This window comes from Natator depressus, chromosome 9 (genome assembly GCF_965152275.1).
Source record: "Natator depressus isolate rNatDep1 chromosome 9, rNatDep2.hap1, whole genome shotgun sequence".
In the NCBI taxonomy this organism is placed as follows: Eukaryota; Metazoa; Chordata; order Testudines; family Cheloniidae; genus Natator; species Natator depressus.
In genome coordinates this window covers 46,462,069-46,487,270 of record NC_134242.1, presented here as the reverse complement: position 1 = coordinate 46,487,270, position 25,202 = coordinate 46,462,069, and the positions used below count along the sequence as shown (strand labels likewise).

Below are 25,202 nucleotides of genomic sequence, written 5' to 3'. Positions count from 1 at the left end.
ATAGAGAGAACTAGAGAACAAGCACCAGGAACTTTCTATCTAAGCATTTCCTCCCCCACGGACTTGCCAACAAAAACGGTTCACATCCTAACTAGGGACAGGATCTCTGATGACTGCAGATCGAAGATGTTCTGCCACCCTTTGTACCTCTCAGTAGTGGGAGCATCCCTTCTCCACAATGATGAGCTGTGAATACTCACCAGCTGTGGTTGCTGAGGCAATAGTATTGGTTGCCAAAATGGGTGCCACTGTTGCTGCCGCCACCGGAGTACCAGTACTAAAAATGGTTTTCTAGAGAAAAGGAAGTTTCACAGCAAGAGAAATGTACAGATACATTTTACATTTTATTTGTTTTAAAATCATATTGTAGCTGTTCCTAAGAGAACAGGACACAGGTTTCTAGCCTAACTTTGAACCCTGTTCATCACTTACTCTGGGTCATCAAGATGTGGTTCAAAGAAAGAAAAAAAAATATAGGATAAGGCTGTAAAAACCAATTGTGGGCCACGATTTTCTCCCGACACACACCCTTTCCCCCCACAGCTGACTGCCCACACACACACCTGCCCCTTGCCCATACACCACTTGCACTGATCACACCAAAACCAAAGGTGAACAACTGTGTCCATAACTTTTGAACCAAAAAAAAAATCACAACTTTCTCACACCCTGAACTGTGGAAGAAACTACACTGATCTCATCTCATGGGATTTACCTGAGTCATGGTGTGGAGCTGCTGTTTTGGTGTACCTATGGCTGGGTGAGATGGCAGTGTGATCCGAGTTGCTGTGTCCCGTGGCTGCGCAGGACGCGGAATACTAATAGCTGCAGAAGGTGGGTGCTGCTGGAGAGACAGAGTGTGCCGACTGGGAAAAGAAAGAAAGGACGTTCAGAGAAGTAACCTTTATTTAGTATCCAGACAGTTAAACAAGGCATACTGGCTCCCCCCATACTGGCAAGTAGGGACATCAGACTCCACTTGTCTTTTCTTTGAGGGCTACACTACTATCGAATCCACGTTAACACAATTTTCAGAAGTGACTGCTGTATAATTCTTATTCTGCATCTTCCACAGGTGGGAACACACAGATTCCTCAGTATCTAGAGATACCAACATGAGCAAAACAAGCTAATTTCAATTTCTAACCCTCCTCCCCCCGAGATATTTTGAATAGTCCAACACTAATATGCTATTTTCTACAGCAACTTCTGTTAGAAGAGGATGGGACTGAATTAGCCAGGTGCTGCCCTGGCAGACCAGTAAACCCAATTCCTTGGGAAACAAATTGGTCAATGAGCTCCTGTTTAGTTGTTTATCTCTCTTAGAACAGAAAACAATATTTAGCATTTACAGTGTTTTTCCTTCACAGAGCTGCAAGCATTTCACAAAGATGGGTAAGCATTATTTTCCTTGTCTTACAGATGAACCCACTCAGACAAAGGTTAAGTGATGTGCCTAAAGTCACATAGCAAGTCACTGGCAGAGCAGAGGAAAGAACCCATGTCTCCTGACTCACTCATGTGCTGTATCAATTGGATCTCAGCAGAGAAATCTCTTTAACTCCTATACAGTATTTCTGACATTCACAGGGGTATCAGCCTCCTCTACTCCCCTTCATGCTGTCTATATGAATGTCAGGAATCTTGGGGTTCCCCAAGACACTTTCCTTATGTGTTTACCTCAGGATTGATTCCGTAGCATGTGCTGCTGTTGTAGTAATAACTGGAGACTGAGCTCTTGTGGTGGAACCTGGTGCTATTACAGCAGGAGGGATAGTGCTCGATGTCGTCGCAGGAGGACGAGACTGTAAAGACAACAGAATAATAAAAGTAAGTCACAATGGTGCAATTGAGAAAGTATCTGGGAAATATTTTGATAAAGCCAAATTTCCTAGATCTCAGTATAAAATACTGGCACTTGGAGATGTTCCCAGTCTATAAAACTCTTTTGTGAACTCCTAAGAAGCTCTGGCCTGGTTTTCAGAGCAGAAGCATCAGAGGTAGTTGATGATCAAAAGCAGTTAAAAGACCAGATATTATGGAAACTGTTCCAATGATTCAGCGCTTCCATATGCTATTAGAAAATATGTTTTTTATTTTGATGCTTTCCATTCATGACTACCAAACGTTATCTATACTATACACAGTTATGCAAATGTGGTTACATTTGAACATAACTATAAAAATATGCACAACATTATATGGAATCAGACATCCACATGAGCACGCACCCCTTCACCATCTCATTTTAAATATATATATTTCCTGGTCCAGTATTTAGCTTATATCACCCTGATCAAACTGATTTAAAAGTCTGAGCATAAAGTAACAGCACAAACTCAAGCCAGGCCTTTTTGGACTTAAATAAAGTTTTCACGCACATTCAAAATGAGGACTCCTCCAGAATTTAATCAGTTTGTAGACAGTTTAAAGGTCTAATCTCCAGCTCATAGTTAGCCTACAAAAAAAGCCTGTAAAGCTTTCTGAATGATGCTGCTAATGCCAGCTTCATAAGGCTGGGGCGTCTAAGTAACAAAAACAGAAGGGATGGTTGCCAATGGCAACAGCCCAGTAAATAAAGGCTGCTAATCTTACGTTCTGGGTGGATTCCCCCTACAAGTCAGAAAGATCTCTGAATGAACAGTAATAGAGTGTCTGCAATACAGCATGACTGCCGCTTGCCTGGATTGGTTGATGAATGATGTGCTGAACAGCTGGCTGAGCCGTTGCTGCATTTGGCAACTGTGAAGCTGGCCTCAGAACTGTGGTTACTTTAGAGCTGGACATCACAGCAGCCGCTGCCGCACCTGAGGAACAAATCACGTGTGTTATTGCAAAACACATCAAAATGATTGAATTACCAATATACAGAGAGGCATGTAAAATTAAAAAGGTCATAAAGGAGTTTTTAAACTAAGGGCTGGGAGAAAGCCGACGGGTGCAGAGGAGCATGTGGTTCGAACAGACACATCCCTTAGTGGATTTATTAAAGGGGATTCTCTATATCCTAGTAAAGAGGAGAGGACAGAAGTGGATAAACTACAAATAGGAATTGAAGAGAAACAGTCAAATGAAAAAGAGTCCCATTGATTTACATCACTTGAAGGCAGACAACTAAATACTGACAAATTTTTAAGTGCCTGTATACAGATACTAGAAGTCTAAATACTAAGATGCGTGAACTTGAGTGACTGGTATTAAATGAGGCTATTGATATAACAGGCATCACAGAAACTTGGTGAAATAATGATAATCAATAGGACACAGTAATACCCAGGGTACAAAATATACAGGAAAGACAGAGTAGGTTGTGCTGCTGGGGGAGGGCATTACATGTGAAAGAAAGCATACAGTCAAATATAGTAAAAATGTTAAACGAATCACACTGTAGAAATCTCTATGGACAGAAATTGCATGCTTGAATAGTTAAGAGCATAGCACTAAGAATACACTACCGACCACCTGAACAAGATGACGACAGTGATTGTGAAATGCTCAGGGAGATAAGAGAGGCTACAAAAACAGAAAACTCAAAAATAATGGGGGATTTCAACTATCTCCAAACTGACTGGGTACATGTCTCCTCATGACAAGATACAGAGATACAATTTCTAGACACAATTAATGACTGCTTCTTGGAACAGCTAGTTCTGGAACCCACAAGGGGAGAGGCAATTCTTGATTTTGTCCTAAGTGGCAAGAGGTGATTATAAATGAACCGCTCCGTAACAGCGACCATAATATAAATTTAATTTAATATCCTGGGGGGGGGGAGGGGGGGGAAGGGGGCCACACACACCAAAGAACCCTACCTCAGTAGCATTTAATTTCAAAAAGGGGAACTACACAAAAATGAGAAAGCTAGTTAAACAGAAATAAAAGGAACAGTCACAAACAAACAGTCATGCCTGTAAGCTGCATGGAAACTTAAAAAACACCACACACCACAGAGGCTCAAACTATGTGTATACCCCAAATAAATCAATAAAAAAAACAGTAAGAGAAGAGGGAAAAAAGTCACCATGGCTAAACAGAGTAAAAGAGGCGGTTAGAGACAAAAAGACTCCCTTTAAAAATGTCAAATCCTACTGAAGAAAATAGAAAGCAGCATAAACTCTGGCAAGTAAAATTAAAACGTCTAGTTAGGCAGGATGTAAAGGAATTTGAAGAGCAACTAGCAGACTAGAAGACACAAAAACTAACAGCAAAAATTTTATTTCAAGTACACCAGAAGCAGGAAACCTGCCAAACAATCAGTGGGGGCCACTGGACAATTGAAGCACTAAAAAAGGACACAAGGAAGACAAGGCCATTGAGGAGAAGCTAAATGAATTCCTTGCATTGGTTTTCACTGCAGATAGGAATAAATGGTCAGTTTTCACAGTGGAGAGAGGTAAACAGCAGAAATCCCCAAGGATTTGTATTGGGACCTGTGCTGTTCAACATATTCATAAATGATCTGGAAAAAGGGGTAAACAGGGAGGTGGCAAAGTTTGCAGACTATATAAAATTACTCAAGATAGTAAAAGTCCACAGCTGATTTCTAAGAGTTACAAAGGGATCTCACAAAACTGGATGACTGTGCAACAAAATGGCAGATGAAATTCACTACAGATAAATGCACAATAACGCACACTGGAAAATATAATCCCAACTATACACACAAAACGATGGGGTCTAAATTAGCTGTTACAACTCAAGAAAGAGATCATGGGCTCATTGTGGATAGTTCTCTGAAAACATTTGCTCAATATACAGCAGCAGTCAAAAAAGCTAACAATGTTAGGAACATTAGGAAACAGAGATGCTGAGACAGAAAAATATCATAATACCAGTATATAAACCCATAGTACGCTCACACCTTGAATACTGCATGCAGTTCTGGTTGCCCAATCTCAAAAAACATATATTAGAATTGGAAAAAGTACAGAGAAGGGCAACAAAAATGATCAGAGGCATGGAATAGCTTGCATATGAGGAGAGATTAAAAACTCTAGGACTGACTGTTCAGTTAGAAAAGAGACGACTAAGAAAGGATATGATAGAGGTCAATAAAATCATGAATTGTGTGGAGAAAGTAAAAAAGAAAGTGTTTTTACTTCTTCATATAACATGAGAACCAAGGGTGACACAATTAAATTAATAGGCAGCAGGTTTAAACAAACATAAGGAAGTACTTCTTCACATAATGCACAGTCAATCTGTGCAACTCATTGCTGGGGATGCTGTGAAGGCCCAAACGAAAACTGATTTAAAAAAAGAATTAGGTAAGTTCATGGAGAATAAGTCCATCAATGGCAATTAGCCAAGATGGTCAGGGATGCAACTCCATGCTCTGGGTGTGCCCAAGCCTCCGACTTCCAGAAACTGGCTCTAGATGACAGGGAGTGGATCACTTGATAACTGCCCTGTTCTGGAGCATCTGGCACCAGCCACTGTCGGAAAACAGGATACTGGGCTAGACAGACCACTGGTCTGAGCCACTATGGCCATTATGATGTTCTTATATTTCTAATTTTCATTCTAGTGATGCAACTTCAAAATTAGGGCTAAAAATAATGATACTCAAAAGATACAGAAAGGATTTTTTGGCCTTTATTGCTAATTCCAAAAAAACCAATCTGCTTTGTTGGATCTTTTTCTGCACTGTTAAGGAGGATGAAAGGCCCAGAGAAGGAGAGCAGTCAACGGGAACAGAAGGAAACCTTCCCATATTTGGGACTCTCCTTCCAGATGATGTTGGGGTATCCCCTCGCACTGGGGTTACCTCTCCGGGGCAGGAAACTCCAGTCATTAGGAAAAGGCAGGTGTTAGTAATGGGAGATTTGATCATTAGAAACATAGATAGCTGGGTTTGTGATGACCGGGAGAACCGTATGGTGACTTGCCTGCCTGGTGCGAAGGTTGCGGATCTCTCGAGGCATCTAGATAGACTTATGTGTAGTGCTGGGGAGGAGCCAGTGGTCGTGGTACATGTAGGTATCAATGACATAGGGAAGGATAGGAAAGACATCCTGGAGGCCAAATTTAGGCTGCTAGGAAAGAGACTGAAATCCAGGACCTCTATGGTGGCATTCTCAGAAATGCTTCCAATGCCACACGCAGGGCCAGGTAGGCAGGCAGAGCTTCAGAGTCTCAATGTGTGGATGAGATGATGGTGTAGAGAGAAGGGGTTTAGATTTATTACGAACTGGGGAAACTTTTGGGATAGGGAGAGCCGATACAGGAAGGATGGGCTCCACCTAAATCAAAGTGGATCCAGACTGCTGGCACTTAACATTAAAAAGGTTGCAAAGCAGTTTTTAAACTAAGAGATGGGGGAAAGCCGACTGCTGCAGAGGCGCACGTGGATCGGACAGAGAATTCTTTTAGAGGAGAGTCTATTGCTAGAGATTCTCTAGGTTCTAGTCAGGAGGAGAGGATGGAAGAGGATAAAGTATGAGCCAGATTAGATGAGAAAAACATTCACATAAAGAATCTGACACATCAGAAAAGCGCAGACAAATAAACAGTGACAAGTTTTTCAAGTGCTTGTACACACAAATGCTAGAAGTCTAAATAGTAAGATGGGTGAACTAGAGTGTCTCGTGTTAAAGGAGGATATTGATATAATAGGCATCACAGAAACCTAGCGGAGTGAGAACAATCAGTGGGACACAATCATTCCGGGGTACAAAATATATTGGAAGGACAGAACAGGTCATGCCAGGGGGAGTGGCACTACATGTGAAAGAAAATGCAGAATCAAATGAAATAAAAATCTTAAATGAATCCACATGTTCCATAGAATCTCTATGGATAGTAATTCCTTGCTCTAATAAGAATATAACAATAGGGATCTATTATCGACCACCTGACCAAGACAGTGATAGTGACGATGAAATGCTAAGGGAGATTAGAGAGGCTATCAAAATAAAGAACACAATAATAGTGTGGGATTTCAATTATCCCCATATTGACTGGATTCGTCACCTCAGGATGAAATGCAAACACAAAATTTCTCCATACTTTAAATGACTGCTTCTTGGAGCAGCTGGTACAGGAACACCCCACAACGGGAGAGGCAACTCTCGATTTAGTCCTGAGTGGAGCGCAGGATCTGGTCCAAGAGGTAACTATAACAGGACTGCTTGGAAATAGTGACTATAATATAATATTTAACATTCCTGTGGTGGGAAGAACACCTCAACAGCCCAACACTGTGGCATTTAATTTCAGAAAGGGGAACTATGCAAAAATGAGAAAGATAGTTAAACAGAAATTAAAAGGTACAGTGACTAGAGTGAAATCCCTGCAAGCTGCATGGACACTTTTCAAAGACACCATAACAGAGGCTCAACTTAAATGTATACCCCAAATTAAAAAACACAGTAAAAGAACTAAAAAAGAGCCACCGTGGCTTAACAAGCATGTAAAAGAAGCAGTGAGAGATAAAAAGGCATCTTTGAACAAGTGGAAGTCAAATCCTAGTGAGGTAAATAGAAAGGAGCATAAACACTGCCAAATTAAATGTAAAAATGTAATAAGGAAAGCCAAAAAGGAGTTTGAAGAACAGCTAGCCAAAAAAGCTAGCCAAAAAAGGTAATAACAAAATGTTTTTTAAGTACATTACAAGCAGGAAGCCTGCTAAACAACCAGTGGGGCCCCTGGACGATCGAGATACAAAAGGAGCACTTAAAGACGATCAAGTCATCACAGAGAAACTAAATGAATTCTTTGCTTCAGTCTTCACGGCTGAGGATGTCAGGGAGATTCCCAAACCTGAGCTGTCTTTTGTAGGTGACAAATCTGAGGAATTGTCACAGATTGAAGTGTCACTTTAGAGCAGGTTATGGAATTATTTGAGCAACTTAACAGTAACAAGTCACCGGGACCAGATGGCATTCACCCAAGAGTTCTGAAAGAACTCAAATGTGAAACTGCGGAACTATTAACTATGGTTTGTAACCTGTCCTTGAAATCAGCTACTGTACCCAATGACTGGAAGACAGCTAATGTAACGCCAATATTTAAGAAGGGTTCTAGAAGTGATCCTGGCAATTACAGACCGGTAAGTCAGTGCTGGGCAAATTAGTTAAAACAATAGTAAAGAACATAAATTGTTGTGCAAAAGTCAACATGGTTTCTGTAAAGGGAGATCATGTCTTACTAATCTATTAGAGTTCTTTGAAGGGGTCAACAAACGTGGACAAGGGGGATCCAGTGGACATAGTGTACTTAGATTTCCAGAATGCCTTTGACAAGGTCCCTCACCAAAGGCTCTTACGTAAATTAAGTTGTCATGGGATAAGAGGGAAGATCCTTTCATGGATTGAGAACTGGTTAAAAGACAGAGAACAAAGGGTAGGAATAAATGGTAAACTTTCAGAATGGAGAGGGGTAACTAGTGGTGTTCCCCAAGGGTCAGTCCTAGGACCAATCCTGTTCAACTTATTCATAAATGATCTGGAGAAAGTAAACAGTGAGGTGACAAAGTCTGCAGATGATACTAAACTGCTCAAGATAGTTAAGACCAAAGCAGACTGTGAAGAACTTCAAAAAGATCTCTCAAAACTAAGTGATTGGGCAACAAAATGGCAAACTAAATTTAATGTGGATAAATGTAAAGTAATGCACATTGGAAAAAATAACCGCAACTATACATACAATATGACGGGGACTAATTTAGTTACAACTGATCAGGAGAAAGATGTTGGAGTCATCGTGGATAGTTCTCTGAAGACATCCATGCAGTGCGCAGCGGCAGTCAAAAAAGCAAACGGGATGTTAGGAATTGTTAAAAAAAGGGACAGAGAATAAGACAAGAGAATATCTTATTGCCCTTATATAAATCCATGGTACGCCCACATCTTGAATACTGCGTACAGATGTGATCCCCTCATCTCAAAAAAGATATACTGGCATTAGAAAACGTTCAGAAAAGGGCAACTAAAATGATGAGGGGTGTGGAATGGGTCCCATATGAGGAGTGATTAAAGAGGCTAGGACTTTTCAACTTGGAAAAGAGGAGACTAAGGGGGGGGATATGATAGAGGTATATAAAATCATGAGTGGTGTGGAAAAAGTGAATAAGGAAAAGTTATTTACTTGTTCCCATAACATAGGAACTAAAGGCCACCAAATGAAATCAATGGGTAGCAGGTTTAAAACAAATAACAGGAAGTTCTTCACACAGAGCACAGTCAACCTGTGGAACTCCTTGCCTGAGGAGGTTGTGAAGGCTAGGACTATCATACGGTTTAAAAGAGAACTGGATAAATTCATGGGGATTAAAAGTCCATTAATGGCTATTAGCCAGGATGGGTAAGGAATGGTGTCCCTAGCCTCTGTTTGTCAGAGGGTGGAGATGGATGGCAGGAGAGAGATTACTTGATCATTACCTGTTAGGTTCACTCCCTCTGGGGCACCTGGCATTGGCCACTGTCGGTAGACAGGATACTGGGCTGGATGGACCTTTGGTCTGACCCAGTATGACTATTCTTATGTTCCAATTTCCTACATTTAATAATGTTATTTCATAAATCTGATCTTTTTCAATTCCAAACTATTGAAATAAGTGAGTAGGAGTAACTGAAATAGCCTGCATATTAGATGAATGTGTAAAAAGTGGTCTAGCAATTGTAGTAATCTATCTGCATCTGCTGAAGTACAGAGGAAAGATGGATGCACAATAAATGGAAGCTATTTTTTAAAACACCACAGCAAAATGCCTGGTATCAGTTCAGTAATCTGTCTACTGTTTGCTGTGCCAAAATGATCAGACATCTACAGTGTGAAAAAATTGCTTTTCTGAATCTAGTTATCACCCAAAACATCAAGCATTTCAACAGCAATTTTAGCTCATCGAAAAATCAACTGTTTGTGTTTGCAAGAGGATCACAAACATAATGATTCACTCCAAATAATATGCAGTCAAATAATTTGATGGAAAACACACCATTTCTGCAGATTTTGCTCAATATTATCTAGAATGAGTAATTTAACAGGAAGAAAATATGAACAAGTCGTTGCAAACAGACTAAAAATAAAATAAGTATTAAATGAAAATACAAAGAGCAACTGATGTTAAAGTGGGTTCCCCACAAGGCTCAAATAGACACAAATTAAATGCTCAAAAAATGATGACAAAAACGGGTACATGCAATTTCTTCCATATGGGCTGTAAAAGACTGCAAATACAGTTACACACTCTTTCCCAAATACTTTGGTGAAGTACAGTTTTTCTCATGCAACATATTGCATGCACAAATATAGGATCACTGAAAGTGCAGCATGCCCAGAGTGCATGTTCTTTAGAGCTGTATACCTGTTTGTGAATGAAAATCACTATTAAGAGTATAGAGCAGTATTTTTTAAAAATGAGCTTAAAGTAAGTTTTAGATTTCTTTCTTGAGCAACTGCATAATATTGTGATCTAAACATACAACATGCTCCATGCAAGTACAGAGGACAAGGAGATGGAAAAAAACTTTGGTAGGTGTTTTTTTGTATCAATCTAATTTTACCTAAGACTGGAAGCCCAATTCATAGACCTTAAGGATAAGCCTGCTATCAGAAGCCTGACAGACTTAAATTATCCCTCAAACAGCAATCATGCTAGCTGACCTGGTCTCTCCTCTTAAAAGTGACTGATGTTCCGCTTTACAAGCTACAGAAAGAGAGTCTGAAACCACAACAGCCAAAATCAGGGGAGAAGAGACAAAAGCCTGCACAGCTAGAACAAACAGTTATCTCAGACACAAGTCTGAATGTGCACCACTCAATACAGTAATACACCTTACTGCAGAAAAGAAATGATATTGTGGCGGATGGGTAGGAGACAGACTGCAAGGCATAGTAAGCAACCAGGAGCAAGCAGTGAATAAGCCATGACATTTTGCACAATAGACCTACCTAAACTAGGTCATGTTTTCTAAAGTACCCCACTGATTTTCCAGCAGTGTTCAAACAGAAGAGGTGCTGGTGGCTGCTAGCATATTAAGCACCATCATGTACACCTGCACTAGGCAGTTTTAGAAAATATAACACTTAAAATGCCAGCAGCTATCTGGAGTCCTATTTACATTAGCATTCTTACCGCTGGAGTGATACCCGCATTAACAATAGTGGGAAATTTTAAGGGAAAAAAGAAACTAGTGTAGATGCAGCCTTCCTGAGCAGGTGTGAAAAACGAGTCATTTTTACAGCTCGTGTTGACTTCACCTCGGGGTAAGTGAGAAGCTCCAATGTGTAAAGGGGGACCAGGAGCACTACTTCGGATGATAGACATCTGAAGATTTGTTGCCATGATATGCTGCACGTTACTGGAATTTCCCTGCAGGGAAAAAAGAGGATTCCATGAGAAATGTTGCCCAGAGAAAAAGATCACATTTGCAGGTAATTGCCCATGTTAAAAGGTTAAAGGTAGCAACAAACCACATTTAACAGTTTTGTGGAAAAACACCAGTATGCAGAGACATTACAAATGAGAGGGGGGGTACAGACAAACATTTCTGCAGGATGAAGCTGCAGCCTCCTTCCATTTTCAGTGGAAACTCTCCAACACACATCTACTCAGGCAAGTATGTGTCAGTTACCAATTTCTCTTTCTCTCCAAGTCACTGTCCCATTTCAATTGGGCAGGTGGCATTTCTGCATCTATTCATCTCTTTAGACAGTTCATATCACTCCATTCAGCAGAATTAATAGAAAGATGGGAGACTGGGAAGAACTGCAACATATTAAATTAACTCCCCATATTTCACTTATAACTGCCTTTCCAGGCATATTTAGGAACGTCACTTAAAAGGCAATAATTGGTGTGAATCCCTAGTAGGTAGAAACACCTACCCTAAAAATTCGTGAACAGTACTTGCTAACCAGTTACAAATAAAGTTTAGTAGGTATCACACTTATGTTACATTATGTTTCATTAAACACTTTATGTTAACCTAATGGTATTTCACTTGCTAGAGCTGAAAATTGGTTTTGGCAAATGAGCTTTGAAACGCAAGTTTCAGGAGCGTGCTTTTGTGTTAACTCCTTGACAGGTTTCAGAGTAGCAGCCGTATTAGTCTGTATCCGCAAAAGGAAAAGGAGTACTTGTGGCACCTTAGAGACTAACAAATTTATTTGAGCATAAGCTTTCGTGAGCTACAGCTCACTTCATCAGATGCATACAGTGGAAAATACAGTGGGGAGATTTTATATACAAAGAGAACATGAAACAATGGGTGTTACCATACAGACTGTAACAAGAGTGGTCAGGAAAGGTGAGCTATTACCAGCAGGAGAGTGTGGGATGGGGGAACCTTTTGTAGTGATAATCAAGGTGGGCCATTTCCCGCAGTTGACAAGAACAGTAGGAGGGGAATAAACAAGGGGAAATAGTTTTGCTTTGTGTAATGACACATCCACTCCCAGTCTTTATTCAAGCCTAAGTTAATTGTATCCAGTTTGCAATTAATTCCAATTCAGCAGTCTCTCGTTGGAGTCTGTTTTTGAAGTTTTTTTGTTGAAGAATTGCCACTTTTAGGTCTGTAATCGAGTGACCAAAGAGATTCAAGTGTTCTCCGACTGGTTTTTGAATGTTATAATTCTTGACGTCTGATTTGTGTCCATTTATTCTTTTACGTAGAGACTGTCCAGTCTGGCCAATGTACATGGCAGAGGGGCATTGCTGGCACATGATGGCATAGATCACATTGGTAGATGTGCAGGTGAACGAGCCTCTGATAGTGTGGCTGATGTGATTAGACCCTATGATGGTGTCCCCTGAATAGACATGTGGACACAGTTGGCAACGGGCTTTGTTACAAGGACAGGTTCCTGGGTTAGTGTTTTTGTCATGTGGTGTGTGGTTGCTGGTGAGTATTTGCTTCAGGTTGGGGGGCTGTCTGTAAGCAAGGACTGGCCTGTCTCCCAAGATCTGTGAGAGTGATGGGTCGTCCTTCAGGATAGGTTGTAGATCCTTGATGATGCATTGGAGAGGTTTTAGTTGGGGGCTGAAGGTGATGGCTAGTGGCGTTCTGTTATTTTCTTTGTTGGGCCTGTCCTGTAGTAGGTAACTTCTGCAAACTCTTCTGGCTCTGTCAATCTGTTTCTTCACTTCAGCAGGTGGGTATTGTAGTTGTAAGAACGCTTGATAGAGATCTTGTAGGTGTTTGTCTCTGTCTGAGGGGTTGGAGCAAATGCGGTTGTACCACAGCGCTTGGCTGTAGACAATGGATTGTGTGGTGTGGTCTGGATGAAAGCTGGAGGCATGTAGGTAACTAAAGCGGTTACTAGGTTTCTGGTATAGGGTGGTGTTTATGTGACTACTGCTTATTAGCATCGTAGGGTCCAGGAAGTGGAGCTCTTGTGTGGACTACACAAGCTCTTGTGTGTACTATGACTGGAGTACAGTCATGGATGGTTATAAACTGTTCAGGAAGGACAGGCAGGGCAGAAAAGGTGGGGGAGTAGCACTGTATGTAAGGGAGCAGTATGACTGCTCAGAGCTCCGGTACGAAACTGTGGAAAAACCTGAGTGTCTCTGGATTAAGTTTAGAAGTGTGTGCAACAAGAGTGATGTAGTGGTGGGAGTCTGCTATAGACCACCGGACCAGGGGGATGAGGTGGATGAGGCTTTCTTCCGGCAACTCACGGAAGCTACTAGATCGCATGCCCTGATTCTCATGGGTGACTTTAATTTTCCTGATATCTGCTGGGAGAGCAATACAGCGGTGCATAGACAATCCAGGAAGTTTTTGGAAAGCATAGGGGACAATTTCCTGGCGCAAGTGCTAGGGGAGCCAACTAGGGGGGGCGCTTTTCTTGACCTGCTGCTCACAAACCGGGTAGAATTAGTGGGGGAAGCAAAAGTGGATGGGAATCTGGGAGGCAGTGACCATGAGTTGGTTGAGTTCAGGATCCTGACGCAGGGAAGAAAGGTAAGCAGCAGGATACGGACCCTGGACTTCAGGAAAGCAGACTTCGACTCCCTCAGGGAACAGATGGCCAGGATCCCCTGGGGGACTAACATGAAGGGGAAGGGAGTCCAGGAGAGCTGGCTGTATTTCAAGGAATCCCTGTTGAGGTTACAGGGACAAACCATCCCGATGAGTCGAAAGAATAGTAAATATGGCAGGCGACCAGCTTGGCTTAATGGTGAAATCCTAGCGGATCTTAAACATAAAAAAGAAGCTTACAAGAAGTGGAAGGTTGGACATATGACCAGGGAAGAGTATAAAAATATTGCTCGGGCATGTAGGAAAGATATCAGGAGGGCCAAATCGCACCTGGAGCTGCAGCTAGCAAGAGATGTCAAGAGTAACAAGAAGGGTTTCTTCAGGTATGTTGGCAACAAGAAGAAAGCCAAGGAAAGTGTGGGCCCCTTACTGAATGAGGGAGGCAACCTAGTGACAGAGGATGTGGAAAAAGCTAATGTACTCAATGCTTTTTTTGCCTCTGTTTTCACTAACAAGGTCAGCTCCCAGACTGCTGCGCTGGGCATCACAGAATGGGGAAGAGATGGCCAGCCCTCTGTGGAGATAGAAGTGGTTAGGGACTATTTAGAAAAGCTGGACGTGCACAAGTCCATGGGGCCGGACGAGTTGCATCCGAGAGTGCTGAAGGAATTGGCGGCTGTGATTGCAGAGCCCTTGGCCACTATCTTTGAAAACTCGTGGCGAATGGGGGAAGTCCCGGATGACTGGAAAAAGGCTAATGTAGTGCCAATCTTTAAAAAAGGGAAGAAGGAGGATCCTGGGAACTACAGGCCAGTCAGCCTCACCTCAGTCCCTGGAAAAATCATGGAGCAGGTCCTCAAAGAATCAATCCTGAAGCACTTACATGAGAGGAAAGTGATCAGGAACAGTCAGCATGGGTTCACCAAGGGAAGGTCATGCCTGACTAATCTAATCGCCTTTTATGATGAGATTACTGGTTCTGTGGATGAAGGGAAAGCAGTGGATGTATTGTTTCTTGACTTTAGCAAAGCTTTTGACACGGTCTCCCACAGTATTCTTGTCAGCAAGTTAAGGAAGTATGGGCTAGATGAATGCACTATAAGGTGGGTAGAAAGCTGGCTAGATTGTCGGGCTCAACGGGTAGTGATCAATGGCTCCATGTCTAGTTGGCAGGCGGTGTCAAGTGGAGTGCCCCAGGGGTCGGTCCTGGGGCCGGTTTTGTTCAATATCTTCATAAATGATCTGGAGGATGGTGTGGATTGCACTCTCAGCAAATTTGCGGATGATACTAAACTGGGAGGAGTGGTAGATACGCTGGAGGGGAGGGATAGGATACAGAAGGACCTAGACAAATTGGAGGATTGGGCCAAAAGAAATCTGATGAGGTTCAATAAGGATAAGTGCAGGGTCCTGCACTTAGGATGGAAGAATCCAATGCACCGCTACAGACTAGGGACCGAATGGCTAGGCAGCAGTTCTGCAGAAAAGGACCTAGGGGTGACAGTGGACGAGAAGCTGGATATGAGTCAACAGTGTGCCCTTGTTACCAAGAAGGCCAATGGCATTTTGGGATGTATAAGTAGGGGCATAGCGAGCAGATCGAGGGACGTGATCGTTCCCCTCTATTCGACACTGGTGAGGCCTCATTTGGAGTACTGTGTCCAGTTTTGGGCCCCACACTACAAGAAGGATGTGGATAAATTGGAGAGAGTCCAGCGAAGGGCAACAAAAATGATTAGGGGTCTAGAGCACATGACTTATGACGAGAGGCTGAGGGAGCTGGGATTGTTTAGTCTGCAGAAGAGAAGAATGAGGGGGGATTTGATAGCTGCTTTCAACTACCTGAAAGGGGGTTCCAAAGAGGATGGCTCTAGACTGTTCTCAATGGTAGCAGATGACAGAACGAGGAGTAATGGTCTCAAGTTGCAATGGGGGAGGTTTAGATTGGATATTAGGAAAAACTTTTTCACTAAGAGGGTGGTGAAACACTGGAATGCGTTACCTAGGGAGGTGGTAGAATCTCCTTCCTTAGAGGTTTTTAAGGTCAGGCTTGACAAAGCCCTGGCTGGGATGATTTAACTGGGAATTGGTCCTGCTTCGAGCAGGGGGTTGGACTAGATGACCTTCTGGGGTCCCTTCCAACCCTGATATTCTATGATTCTATGATTCTATGACTGGTCCAGGCTGAGGTTGATGGTGGCATGGAAATTGTTGAAATCATGGTGGAATTCCTCAAGGGCTTCTTTTTCATGGGTCCAGATGATGATGATGTCATTAGTGTAGTGCAAGTAGAGTAGGGGCATTAGGGGACGAGAGCTGAGGAAGCGTTGTTCTAAGTCAGCCAAAAAAGGTTGGCATACTGTGGGGCCATGCAGGTGCCCATAGCAGTGCTGCTGATTTGAAGGTATACATTGTCCCCAAATGTGAAATAGTTATGGGTGAGGACAAAGTCACAGGGTTCAGCCACCAGGTTTTCCGTGACATTATCGGGGATACTGTTCCTGACGGCTTGTAGTCCATCTTTGTGTGGAATGTTGGTGTAGAGGGCTTCTACATCCATAGTGGCCAGGATGGTGTTTTCAGGAAGATCACCGATGGATTGTAGTTTCCTCAGGAAGTCAATGGTGTCTCGAAGATAGCTGGGAGTGCTGGTAGTGTAGGGCCTGAGGAGGGAGTCTACATAGCCAGACAATCCTGCTGTCAGGGTGCCAATGCCTGAGATGATGGGATGTCCAGGATTTCCAGGTTTATGGATCTTGAATAGCAGACAGAATACCCCTGGTCGAGGTTCTAGGGGTGTGTCTGTGCGGATTTGTTCTTGTGCTTTTTCAGGGAGTTTCTTGAGCAGATGGTGTAGTTTCTTTTGGTAACCCTCAGTGGAATCAGAGGGTAACGGCTTGTAGAAAGTGGTGTTGGAGAGCTGCCTAGCAGCCTCTTGTTCATATTCCAACCTATTCAAGATGACGACAGCACCTCCTTTGTCAGCCTTTTTGATTATGATGTCAGAGTTGTTTCTGAGGCTGTGGATGGCATTGTGTTCCGCACAGCTGAGGTTATGGGTGAAGTGATGTTGCTTTTCCACAATTTCAGCCCGTGCACGTCGGCAGAAGCACTCTATGTAGAAGTCCAGTCTGTTGTTTCGACCTTCAGGAGGAGTCCACCCAGAATCCTTCTTTTTGTAGTGTTGGTAGGAATGTCTCTGTGGGTTAGTATGTTGTTCAGAGGTGTGCTGGAAATATTCCTTGAGTTGGAGACGTCGAAAATAGGATTCTAGGTCGCCACAGAACTGTATCATGCTCGTGGGGATGGAGGGGCAGAAGGAGAGGCCCCGAGATAGGACAGATTCTTCTGCTGGGCTAAGAGTATAGTTGGCTAGATTAAGAATATTGCTGGGTGGGTTAAGGGAACCACTGTTGTGGCCCCTTGTGGCATGTAGTAGTTTAGATAGTTTAGTGTCCTTTTTCTTTTGTAGAGAAAAAGTCTCTACATAAAAGAATAAATGGACACAAATCAGACGTCAAGAATTATAACATTCAAAAACCAGTCGGAGAACACTTCAATCTCTTTGGTCACTCGATTACAGACCTAAAAGTGGCAATTCTTCAACAAAAAAACTTCAAAAACAGACTCCAACGAGAGACTGCTGAATTGGAATTAATTTGCAAACTGGATACAATTAACTTAAGCTTGAATAGAGACTGGGAGTGGATGTGTCATTACACAAAGCAAAATTATTTCCCCTTGTTTATTCCCCTCCTACTGTTCTTGTCAACTGCGGGAAATGGCCCACCTTGATTATCACTACAAAAGGTTCCCCCATCCCACACTCTCCTGCTGGTAACAGCTCACCTTTCCTGACCACTCTTGTTTCAGTCTGTATGGTAACACCCATTGTTTCATGTTCTCTGTGTATATAAAATCTCCCCACTGTATTTTCCACTGTATGCATCCGATGAAGTGAGCTGTAGCTCATGAAAGCTTATGCTCAAATACATTTGTTAGTCTCTAAGGTGCCACATCAACTCTTTGACAGGCATTCACACCAAAGCCTTGCCTACGCTCAGAGCTTTCAGAAGTTCCCCTCTATTGGTCTGGTGTGGGACAGCACTGGTGGGGTTACAAAAAGCAGAACTAGTGTAAACCAGTTGCTTACCAATACAACAACTGGACTTGCTTTGAGTAGAGTTAGACAACAAGGTGATTTAAAAAAAAAAAATCAAACAAACAGCATCCATTTATACTAGTATGTCCGTTGGTTGAGCAGCAACAGTGGGAGAGTTTAAGAAAATGCTCATTATTTCAGTCTGCTTGCGGGTCAGTATGCTACCACCTTGTATGTTCTGTCAAATGGAGTCTCAAAACTAAAACTAGTAGCTTTCTAAAAGAGTAAAATGATAGCTTCACCTTTGCAGAAGGGATTGTGCTTTGTTCTGAAGAATGAGCCTATATCAACAGATTTCTACAGCTTTATTTGGCCCCAGCTTATCAGATGGACCAATGGAGATGCAACTGTCATCTGCCTAGGGCAGTGGTGGGCAATCTGCACCCATCAGGGTAATCTGCTGGCAGGCCGCCAGACAATTTGTTTACATTTGCATGGCTGCCCGCAGCTCCCAGTGGCCACAGTTCACCATTCACAGTCAATGGGAGCTGTGGGAAGTGGCAAGGGCCACAGGGACGTGCTGGCTGCTGCTTCTCGCAGCTCCCATTGGCCAGAAACAGCGAACCGCGGCCACAGGGAGCTGCGTGTGGCCGTGCAAATGTAAACAAACTGGCAGCCCGCCAGCGGATTACCCTGATGGGCCACAGGTTGCCCACCACTGGCCTCGTGTTTTAATGGGGTGGGGCCCTACGGCCCTTGCTTCATCTCCCTACTCAGCTGCATTTTTCTTATACATTGCTGGGGATGTCTGCTCTCATCTCCACACACTCTTGGTGGTTACTAATACTTTGGGGAGCAATGATGGAATAGTTCATCCCCCTCTCAAGGTTTCCCTGCTCTACTGATGGTTTCTGGACAGAGGAACTTCCAACCAACATCCCACTTTAGTAAATAACAAGGGAGGGAAAAAGGAAACCTGTTGTCCACTGATTGTTGCCACAGGAATAGCTGAGGCTTGTGGGATACTGTTTTCCATGGTTACAGTAACCTGCCCAGGAACCTTGGTGGGAGCTGACATTGTAGAGGGTGGAGCAGGAGCAATGGGCCGGCTGGGCATGGTGGGCTTCACAGGAGGCTGCAAGAAACAAAAAAAAGTGACAATTCAATCCAAGGAAGTAGAGATCTCTCCTAAAAAAATCACAGCCAGGTGAGGTTTGCATCAATAGCGCTAGCAGGATGTGTGTGTTTTGAGGGGAAGGGAAGAAGCATGGGTCCCTTTCAGGTGAGAGAAACTGGAAGGAAGCAACTCTTCAGAATGTCTCCTTGTGGACATTACTTAGCACAGCAGAACCCCAATCACATCTAGACACTCTGGGAGATACCACAGAACAAACAAACATCACAAATACAACCGAAAAGCCAAACAAGAAAGACATCAGTATCCTGATTTACTTTTTAAAAAAACCTTTCATCTCCCTTTTCTCTTCCCTTCTTAACCTTTAGATTTTCTGCACGATATTTCTTCTGCCAATTAGATCTTAGATCATGTTTAGTTAAGGCTTAGATGGAAAAACAGAAAATGGTTGTAATCAACCCTTTGCTCAAGTTACAACCATCCCTTACAAAGGTCCCCTTCTTGTGTCTTCTTAACCCCATCCTCACAAAAAGGATTCTGCCCAGCTGTAGGAATTACCTAGTTTGTGCATGATTCTCCGTAACTTCGTTTTAATGCTCTATTTATATGTACAAGTGAGTATCTCACTGACATTCTTTCCTCCCTCTTCCAGGAAGGAATGGGGGGTTGTAAAATTGATTTAGATCATCCTTAATCTAAGAAATAAAGTAAGCAGAAAGGCCACAAAATGCTGCCTAGGGGCTGCAAGTTTCCCAATCTGCCATCTGGAGTAGGGGCACCACACCGAAGAGGCACATATTCACAGAAGAAGAGCACAGAAAAGAGCTGAATAAATAAATTAAGTAATTTATAGAAAAGAACATTTTAAGTCAAGAGAAGATAAATGAAACAACTGAAATTAGCCTAGAGCTGTTTGACTGCACTGGGAAAGTATTAACTCCTCTAGTGGCTAATTTTCACTATCAACTCAGTCATGAGCCACCTCTTTACCTTCATAAGTCCCTCTGAAAAGGAAAGTGGCACTGCTGGAGTCAGATGTGCCGGCGGAGCGGTCACTGTAACTGCAGCACCAGATTGGACCGTATGGTGCTGTGCCAACATCTGAACCTGTGGGTATGGCCGAACAACCACTGGTTCCTGTTTCTCTTCACGAGACTGTAGAGAGCCACCAGGGCCCATGTGCTCTCTGGGAGCAACTTCTGACTCTCGATTAGATTCATCACTCACTGCTGAGGAAAGAAAAAAGAAACTATAAAGAAGAGGATAAAAATGGGTAAGAAGTATGCACTCTTGCCCACAAGCCTAGAAATGGAGTGCCAAATGCATACATACAAAGGCAGTTTGTTTAAAACCTCCTGAACAAGAGACATTCACTACTCCTGGTATGAAAAACCTGCTCGAAAAACAAAAGTCTCCAGAATGTCATCAATCCTCCTGCAAAGTGTGCTCTGCATTCCTCTTAGAGCCCTAAGGATTATCCCCACACATCATGGTCTAACCCAAGTCACAGTCGTCTTTCTTAAAATAAACCTCTAATTGTAACCTCTCTTTAAAGTGAATAATTAAATTTAAATGAACAAAATAAGCTGATCAAGACCATCATGCAAATGACTAAGGCCTCGTGACATGGATTCAATTTAATTTTTTATTAAAGACTTCACTAAATGCAAGATTGTCCAACCACTTCATCTAATTAAAAATAAGAATAAAGCATCAAAGCAAAAAAGTATAACAATCAAAACACAAAGCTGCCACAATGACAATGATAATTAGACTAAAATTGGAATTTCTGTTTTATTTCCATCTCATAAATTCATATGAGCACAAGAAGCTCAGCTGTAAACTGTATTTAAACACTAGTTATTATTAGGCAATCAAAACCTATGTAGAATTTGTTTTATACTTACTGTACAACTCTCAGAATCTCCTACCATAATTATGCATTTGATTACTGAAAACATACTTCCTTCCATCTTACTCTATAAGATCAGATTGACTTACTGCTGGAGGCATCAGTAATGTGGCAATTCTCACTACTCAGGCCCTGATCCTGCAATGAGCTCCAGGTCGGGGCAGGCATCTGGTAGCACAGACCTCATTGCAGAATTGGGACCTAAGACATCAAACACCAGTCAAGAGTTATGGAGATAATGAAACAGTAACAGGTATTTCTAAAGTGGGTTTGAAAACTATCGGACATATAGCCTTATTTAGCAAATAATTAAAGGAACATTGACAAATCAATTGTTTTTTTAAAATCCACTTTCTGACAGTGTCCCTTTAATACATCAGCTAATCATACAGTTCTATTCATAGGTGATCATGGTCCATGTTTACTTCTGTGTGGTTTGCTCTGAAGCCGCTCCCTATAGTTCCCACCTACCTGTGATTTCTTTGCATTCTCCCCTCCCCAACGGAGGGCCCAACTAGCATGTCCTACACCAACTATAATTTACTTTTTAGATAATTTCTAAACAGGGGCTTGTGGTCAAAATGTTTTTGCTAACATTGTTTTCCTAAGGCAACTTGCACATTCCCAGCCCACACTGATCCAGTACGACATGTGGGGAGTGGAAGAAGAGCTTCTTACAATTCTTCAAATTAATATACCTAATTATGTCAGAGTTTGAGTCATGTCTGTTCTTGATGTGTTTAAATATCCACAATCATCTCAATAAAATTCTCTCAAAATTCCTCAGAATGAAGCTGCTTGGCAGGAAGAATGAAACTCCAACAGCTGTCTTACCTGTGGTTGTTGGGTTTATCAGCCCTGTAGATCCACTGGTGGAAATTGGGGGTGGAGCTTGTCCTAGTCCCGCAGGAGGGGCTCCAGAACGGGGAAACTGCTGAGAACTCATTCCCACCTGCACAAGATAAGGAATATTTTAAAGCAACATAATCCTAGCAATATCTTCAACTAACTATGCTAGAGCTGACTCGGATGAGATTTGATCCCTCCCATGTCATCCAGGGTCTGAGGTGACAATTTGTAACACGGGACAATTGGAGAATGACCATGAATTTTAATGGGGAAAAAAAAATCTGGTTTGAAAGCAGACACGTTCTCGCTTGGGAATGGAAGCCGGACACCGGTACACACCGGTGCCCGACGTTTCCACAGTCTGATCCCCCGCAGCGCGGAGTTCACCTGGGCTGTGGGTGACAGAGACCAGATTTGGGAGGGCGAGGGGATGTTTCTCAGAGGGGCACTATCCGGGAAACGTGGGCAGCGCTCTATACACAGCACAGCAAGCGTGACCCCGGGGCTGCGCGGCAGCAGCTCGGAACATCTGCTTTACCCAGCCCCCAGCTCCGAGAGAGAGAGTCCCCGGGCACCCCCCGGCCTGCAGTGGGGACCAGCCCTGAGCGACGGGCCAGGGGGGCTGTCACAGCAGGGACCCCCATAAACCGGCTTCTCGCGCCTCCGCTGATTGGATGGAGTAGCGCAGACAGCATCACTAGTCCTGCGCCAATCCAGGGTCACGCTAGGCCATGAGCCAATTAAACGCAGATCAAGGCTAGTACTCTCAACCAATCGGGAGCCCGTCCTATTGATGACCTCACGAGAGAGCTAGCCAATGGGATAAGAACCTACGGGCCAATAGGGAGCAATTCTCCACGGCAGATTCCGCCCCCTATTGCTGTGAGGGACGCGCAGAGCCCGGATGTTCACAAGCAATAAAGCGCAGCGCCCAGCAACAAGCCATTTGTACCCGCAGGGCAGCTTGAAACAAACGCGGGTAGCTCCCCGCTAACACCCCCGGGGGAAGCAGCTCTTGGCCCCCGAGAAACCGCAGCCGGGTCCCCTTTCCTCCTTTCAGCCTCCCGCGATCCTCTCCCGCCGGGTCCGCTCCGGTCGCCCAGAGTCCGGCTCCGAAACCCCTTTTCGGCCGCACCACTCGCGGAGGTGTCCCTGAGCTGGCCTACCTGCGGCCTCGCGCAGCCGCTTGCGGACTCGTTTCAGCCGCTGACACCGATGCTCTCTTTCCACCGCCGCAGCCACCCTCCGCCTGATTGGCTCCGGTTGGTTCCGCCCACAACGGCGTTGTCCCGCCCAGTCTGCGCAGGGATAGACTAAGACGGCTTCGCGAAGGGGTTTCTGGGAAACGTAGTTCAAACCGAGGGGGCTACAGAGACAATCCTGCTAGAATACGGAAGAAGGCGGGGCCTGATTTTGCGCAATGATTGGCCAGGACAGTGGCGACGCTGGGCCCTGACGGATATATAATTTGCATCCAGGGTAGTAATGAGGTAATCTCGCGAGATGTGCTTTGCGTGGAGGTGTAGAGAGCCGAGAGCCAGGTTCCCTGGGTCGCTGAGCCTTCTTGCGGGTTGCAGCCCTGTGCCCGGCGCTGGGGCTTTGGCTTCAGTTCGAGCCTGGGCAGTGGTTCACCCGGGTTCCCATAGCTGCACGAGACCGCCTTGGCAGGCACAACGGATATAGCTTCATACCTGAAGCGAGCTCTTATTTTGCCCGGCAGATACCAAGCTGTAAGCAGCTGCTCAAACAGTTATTTTTCATAGTCTTATTAACGTTTGTAAAAGTTCATATAAACAAAACAGCATTTCAATAAAACAGTCATCTCCGCATAATCCCTCATTTTACCATACAAACCCTTTAGGACTCAACAGAGAAATGTGAACTACTTTGCAATAAAAAAAAGGAGTATAGCGTGTACAGGGGAAGGCTGTGGGAATGGGAGCTTGTTAGGTTGGGTTTGGAGGAGAGAGGAATGTAGATAATAATAGGACCTTAGCTCTTTTCATCAGTAGACTTCAAAGTGATCAGTGTCCTTATGCCCATTTTACAGATGAGGAAATTGAGGCACAGAGATGAAGTGACTTGCCCAAGGTCACTCAGGCTAGTGGTAGAGCTAGAAATAGAACCAAGGTCTTCCAAGTCTCAGCCCAGTAATATAGGAGCATTGGGAGTAGTGGTCAGGAGTGTCTGGAAGGTTGGGGGGCACTTTGAAGGGGCTTAAATGGTTTGTTTTTCTCAGAGATTGGGATGGGAACCAGGCTGGGGTTCTGAGGGGTAGAGGTGGCTGCTCCAGTGGTGGGAAGGTTGGCAGCATTGTCTCTGGGCCCCTGCAGTGTGGCGGTTACTTAGAATATATTTTAGTGATAACATAGGCACTTCTACCACCAATTCTGTGGTGCCACTGAGGATGTTGATAGTTGGGTTTGGGTTTTTTCCCTAAGCTGCTGAGCCTCTATCAGGCTGGGTGGATTTTGGGTCCTTGACCACTATTTGCTGGACAGCTACTGAGTCCTCAGCAATAGCAGCCTGGGCAGTAACATCGGCAGCGGGACCCAATATATCCTGTGCGGTTGCTATTCAGTTCTTCTGTTACTCTGATGTATTTGATCTTAGTGTGGGCAAGTTTGGCTTTAGCCTGTTCTGTTACAAAGTCTGCTTGGGTGGCTGTTTAGCCTTGCTGGTATGGGCTTTTACCTGCATACAGTCCTGCTCACTTCCATCTGGGCCTGGATAATATCCCCTCTGGCCTCATGTTTCTGCTAATGCATCTGAAAAACACTAAAAGGCTCTTCAATTTCTGGGATCTAGCATCTCCTTCCTCTTTGTCTGAAAATCTCCCCATTTATTATTAATGAATAAATAGGATATACAGGAGTTGCACAGTTCATTTGTATTTGATTTTTAAAGGTGCAGTTCTGATTTCCTTGGCTTGGTTCAAAACATCCTCTGCTCCAGATACCAATAAGCTAAATTTTTCCATTACCTGCAACAGGTAGTTTATAGGAATATATAGTAACACAGATCTTAAGAGCTCTATAATCCCACATCTAGCTCTGCTGTTACACAAACAGCCTGCTGCCGTTAGCCTGCCCCCCAAGCGCTGAGGCGTCGCAGTTATGTGGGTGTCAATTCCCACCTAGGAGCAAACTTTCAGAAAGTATTAACTTTAGTGCCCATCTTTAGACACCTATTGCCTGATATACAGAAATGCTGAGCAACCGGGGCTCCCATACTTCATGCAGTTGTGGGGGGCACACCTCAGCAAAGCAGGCTGTG

The 25,202-nt window shown here is 43.7% G+C and overlaps 1 protein-coding gene across 4 annotated transcripts in view; it reads right to left on the bottom strand.

Moving 5' to 3' along the window:
• SAP130 (Sin3A associated protein 130) overlaps nt 1–23,217 on the bottom strand; it is a 38,327-nt gene extending 15,110 nt beyond the window's left edge. For 2 of the 4 annotated variants that reach the window (XM_074964018.1, XM_074964020.1), the window contains exons 1-9: nt 23,093–23,217; nt 21,912–22,029; nt 20,156–20,394; nt 19,007–19,165; nt 11,203–11,314; nt 2,683–2,807; nt 1,681–1,805; nt 716–866; nt 201–291 (exon numbers count right to left, since the gene is read on the bottom strand). In XM_074964018.1, the coding sequence (XP_074820119.1) occupies nt 201–291; nt 716–866; nt 1,681–1,805; nt 2,683–2,807; nt 11,203–11,314; nt 19,007–19,165; nt 20,156–20,394; nt 21,912–22,023 (1,114 nt within the window). In that variant the 5' untranslated portion in view covers nt 22,024–22,029; nt 23,093–23,217. The remainder of the gene's footprint in view (nt 1–200; nt 292–715; nt 867–1,680; nt 1,806–2,682; nt 2,808–11,202; nt 11,315–19,006; nt 19,166–20,155; nt 20,395–21,911; nt 22,030–23,092) is intronic. The other 2 variants (XM_074964019.1, XM_074964022.1) reach the window with 1 other exon arrangement.
• Nucleotides 23,218–25,202: the final 1,985 nt, after the last annotated feature.